At 35.0% G+C, this 2,875-nt stretch overlaps 1 protein-coding gene across 1 annotated transcript; it reads right to left on the bottom strand.

Moving 5' to 3' along the window:
• LOC117327174 (3-oxo-5-alpha-steroid 4-dehydrogenase 1-like) lies at window positions 1-2,673 on the bottom strand. The gene is made up of 5 exons (XM_033884025.1): window positions 2,092-2,673; window positions 1,468-1,634; window positions 1,105-1,206; window positions 399-549; window positions 1-95 (listed from the first exon to the last, which is right to left on the bottom strand). The coding sequence occupies exons 1-5, from the start codon at window positions 2,385-2,387 to the stop codon at window positions 29-31; spliced, it is 783 nt and encodes a 260-aa protein (XP_033739916.1). The 5' UTR covers window positions 2,388-2,673; the 3' UTR covers window positions 1-28.
• Between the last annotated feature and the right edge of the window lie 202 nt (window positions 2,674-2,875).

Raw genomic sequence — 2,875 nt, 5'->3', positions numbered from 1 at the left:
TGAAATGTGATGTGACATTTTTATTTGTTCATAAAACCAGTGGGATAAGAGCTTTCCTTTCCTTAGGATAATCCTCAAATTTCTCCTTATACCACCTAAAACAGAGAAAACATAGGGATTTGTCATATCTGAACAATATATATTGTATCCACAGCTTTTTTTAGATAAGATCAGAATATGATAAACAATTTCAAGGAATTGATAAGATCTTATGTCAAAAAAAGTTGTAAAAACTCCACGGAAAGAAATTTGAAAAACCGTCTGAATTTTTTTTTTTTTTAATTTTACCTTTAATTTTACCTTTATAAAATAGATAAATTATATATAAATAAATTTTATGGAAAATATATCAGATATGTATCTGTACATGTTACTCGCCTACCCGTGCTGTGCCTTACCTGTGATGTTGGAAAGCTCGGGGTGCTATAGAAGCTGTGGTAGAGAAGAAGAAAGCTATGGCTGGTAAAGTTCCGTTAGCCAAGGCAAAACCAAACCACTCCATGATCTCACCGAAAAAGTTTGCTCCGGATATATACGTAAACATTCCACCTATTAAAATTGTAAAACAACTAACCGTAGGTAATGCAGATCTTTGAAATATTCAAGATGGTTTCAAATAATAAGCATATAAGGTATAGGGGAGGTAACTCTCGTTCTGCGCGTGTAAACAAGTTGTAAAATATTTTCATACACATGTACCTATATATGGTGTTCCGTTAGGGCCAAATTTCCAATATCGCTCCTTCGACCTAAACGCGAAGGTGCGAAGGAGCAAAAACACGATGGCGAAGAGCGAAAATACGATGGCGAAGGAGCGAAAACACGATGGCGAAGGAGCGAAAATACGATGGCGAAGGAGCGAAAACACGATGGCGAAGGAGCGATGGAACTGCGCTCCAGAGCGAAGGAGCGATATCGGAAATTCGGCCCTAACGGAACACCATATATACCGTCCTTAAAAAGAGTTTTGTCTTAAAAGGCAGAAAATATCAAATCAAACTTCTTGGTGATATTTAAACTATTCTAACATCGGTTTTTGTGTAAAGTAATTATCTCTCTAATTAATGAAGCAGTGTATACGGTGATAATTAGGAGCAAGCATACCTCGGGGAATTTTATATCCTGTTTCTCCTGGATTTCTCAAAGTTCTCAATATGTGGTCAGATTGAATATTTACAAACAGTCCGAAGAAAAATATAAATAAACCTAAAACAAATATAAATGAACATAAAACTATTAGTAAAAATGCGATTCATCACAGTAAAAGATATTTTAGGATTGTTTTTAATCATTCCATATTCAAAGTATTCCATATCCTTTACAGTTTTGTGTATCAAATTGTATTTTTTGCATGCTCATAAGCTTATTCTATCCAAAACAGTATTTACTTTATTCTTAAGTTTCATAATTACAACAACATTATCAGTATGATATAACGTTTAATGACAATAACAGTTTGATATCTACCAAGGAAGAATATTGGATCCCTGTGCCATTCCTCCCCGAAATCGGCGTGGTGTAGGAGATACGCCGCCTGTAGGTATCCATTGAATACACAAAAGAGCACAGCAAATACAAACGTCAACAGAGAGGCGGGCTTACCTCCCCTTATCAATAACGGATAGATCAGAGATCTGTAAAAAATAAATACACAAAATTAACACAAAATGTATACACGCTTGTTAGCTTAACATATATTGTCACCAGAAGGCCGTTACTGCTATTTATATGGATAGGTAACACAACGTTTTTTTTTATTTTTTTTTTCATTGAAAAGACTTTTTCGTTTTTGTTTATTTGTTGTTTGTAAATAAAAAATATGTTTTATATATAATACATGTGCGTGTATTTTTTACTTTAGCTGAAAGTGTACTTTTAATTTTCCATCAAATATTTACATTTTTTTAAATAACTTAAGTATATAACAAGTATAACCCAGTTATCATCTGCAGCTCTCTACAATTAGTTATGTTATATATATGACGTCACATTTATCATGACGTCATGATTAGCCAGATTTGCCTTACACTTACACTTATTTTATTTTACTATGTGCATTCAATTAGAATAGAGATAAAATGTAAATATTACCTGTGTATATAATGTAACATAAAGCAACCAAACAGTATTCGGTTCGGTGTTTCCCCTATTCTCGGCGAATTTGTAAATACAAACAGTACAATTGGGATCACGATGGACGGAAGTTCCCAGACGAACCAAGCCAACCTCGAGTTTATGTAACAGCCATACCCTGACCGGACGTAACGGCCGTACGACGCACCGGAAGTCTGGAAAAACTGTGAAATGGCGACGAATCCAGAGAATCCGAAGATGGAATAGGTGATAGTGTTAAGTGTGTGTATGTCTGATTCCAGGTATTTCTCCATTATAATCGAACACTAGTCTCCTCTCAGCGTACACTACATGGCTACCATACCCGGCTATATACAGTGTTGTCAATGACCTATGACACAATTGTATAATAGTTGATATCGAGGTCAAAGTTCAGGTCCAGTTGTCGCTTCGGCTCAGCGTTTGTCACAAGTTGTATGTAGCTATCTTAATCAATGTCACGACTGATTTACAGTAGTGTGGATTTTTAAAACCAATACTAACAATTATTTACAATACATACAGATGTCCATTTGGCCGAGGTCCAATGTTAGTGGCATCACATAACACTAATCTTAAGTGGACAGTCACATCATAAGAATGATATGAATGAAATCCGGTTAGTCTGTGAGTGAGTGGCCAGTGATATGCAGTTTTATACAGTGTCAATAGAAAATGAAAAGTCATATTGAATCATGTATATTTTACCTTTGAAGTTTCTAAGATAGTATATCAGTATAAGGTTGCTGTATCCCGGGGGATG

This window comes from Pecten maximus, chromosome 5 (genome assembly GCF_902652985.1).
Source record: "Pecten maximus chromosome 5, xPecMax1.1, whole genome shotgun sequence".
In the NCBI taxonomy this organism is placed as follows: Eukaryota; Metazoa; Mollusca; class Bivalvia; order Pectinida; family Pectinidae; genus Pecten; species Pecten maximus.
Note: the sequence above shows the minus strand (reverse complement) of the source record. Positions and strands in the feature narration are given on the sequence as shown.

Coding starts and splice junctions, on each gene's coding strand:
- LOC117327174 (XM_033884025.1), bottom strand. CDS start 2,387: ATGGAGAAATACCTGGAATCAGACATACACACACTTAACACTATCACC. Junction 1,207..1,467: donor GGATCCAATATTCTTCCTTG/GTAGATATCAAA, acceptor TATTTGTTTTAG/GTTTATTTATATTTTTCTTC. Junction 550..1,104: donor AGGATATAAAATTCCCCGAG/GTATGCTTGCTC, acceptor CAATTTTAATAG/GTGGAATGTTTACGTATATA.